At 50.5% G+C, this 1351-nt stretch overlaps 1 protein-coding gene across 1 annotated transcript; it reads left to right on the top strand.

Annotated features, from left to right (window-relative positions):
* Window positions 1-428: 428 nt before the first annotated feature.
* On the top strand, window positions 429-926 carry JN550_008482 (uncharacterized protein; the record flags this gene model as incomplete). Its single annotated transcript, XM_049320448.1, has 2 exons — window positions 429-572; window positions 627-926. 2 exons carry the CDS (start codon window positions 429-431, stop codon window positions 924-926), a joined length of 444 nt encoding a protein of 147 aa, XP_049169414.1.
* Window positions 927-1351: the final 425 nt, after the last annotated feature.

Raw genomic sequence — 1351 nt, 5'->3', positions numbered from 1 at the left:
AAGTTCTGTACTACGCCATCGTGTTCGCCATCAAGGCGTCTCTAGTGTTCATGTACATGAGATTCGGCAAGTATCCTAACCACATTTGAAGATTGATGCTGGTAGCTGACCTGTCTCGATTTGACCTGAAGCCGTCGCAAAGAACTTTCTTCGACTTTGTCAAGGAACCCTAATTCTGCTCATCGTATTCTTCATTATTTGTATCTCTGTAACACTCGGCCAGTGCCGGCCGTTGAGCGCAGTCTGGAACCTCACCCCACCACAGCCTGGAGCATGTATTAACAGTACAGCCTTTTTCTACTGTACGCTACGTAACACTGATACCCAGTCAACTAAAGCTGACTTTAGCACTCTGCGCCCCAGTCACGTCTAGTTTCAACATAGTTACCGATATTTGGATACTAGTCATACCGATTCCCACGTTAAGGATGATCCACGTGGCTCGACGCGAGAAAATCGCGCTGTATTGCGTTTTCGGGATCGGTGCTTTCGCTACGGCGATATCGTGTGTTCGGCTCCAGTCTATCTATGTATTCACCTTCTCAAAGGACCCGTTCCACGACTCCATACCGGTAAGTCGCAATACCGCCGAGGTCGGCTGCTCAAGATACTCACCCAGGGCACAGGTCAACCTCTGGTCGGTTATCGAGGTCAATAGCGCAATCATCTGTGCAACCATCCCATCGCTGAAGCCCCTCTTTCGATTCCGGCGCCTGGTCGAGATGGCAAAGAAAAACAGTAATTACGAATACCATGGTAATGAGCGGTCGGGAGATCTGGATGCGTCCGGTGAGGCAAAGAACGCAGCCAGACGCTGGAGCGACAAGGCTGTGGGCCGTGACCCCGTGCAGCCAGTGCGGGCCAGCATCGACAGTGAGGGTTCGATCGAGCTGCAAACAATCTCTGAGGTGTATCTACGAATATAATGGGCAAGAGAATAAGGTAGGTCAGGTGTAGCTATCATGCTTGGAGTTACTGGGTCGCTCTATGTTTGGCTTGAGAGGCGCGCCTCATTCCCATGGAGACGATGTAGCCAACGGGTGATTCGATCAAGAAGCCAGTTATGTGATGCCAGGTATATCGGATAGCATCGGACACGCTTGCTAGGTGAATGTAATGCTGGGACATCCTGTTTGCAATGCAGGCAGGCACGCATTATAGCAAAGGTGGACCAAATGTATGCGTAAGACTCCGGACAACAGTCTACCGCTATCATCCAAAGATATTTGAGGTGTTCCACCGATTCATAATCCTACTGGTTAAATTACTGGACTATTGCAATGAATGACTTGATCATGCTGAAACCCCCAACCTCTTGTGGGGGGGGGGGGGGGGGGGGGGGGGGAAAAAA

Source organism: Neoarthrinium moseri (assembly GCF_022829205.1).
Source record: "Neoarthrinium moseri strain CBS 164.80 chromosome Unknown scaffold36_Wmoseri_CBS_16480, whole genome shotgun sequence".
In the NCBI taxonomy this organism is placed as follows: domain Eukaryota; kingdom Fungi; phylum Ascomycota; class Sordariomycetes; order Amphisphaeriales; family Apiosporaceae; genus Neoarthrinium; species Neoarthrinium moseri.
Note: the sequence above shows the minus strand (reverse complement) of the source record. Positions and strands in the feature narration are given on the sequence as shown.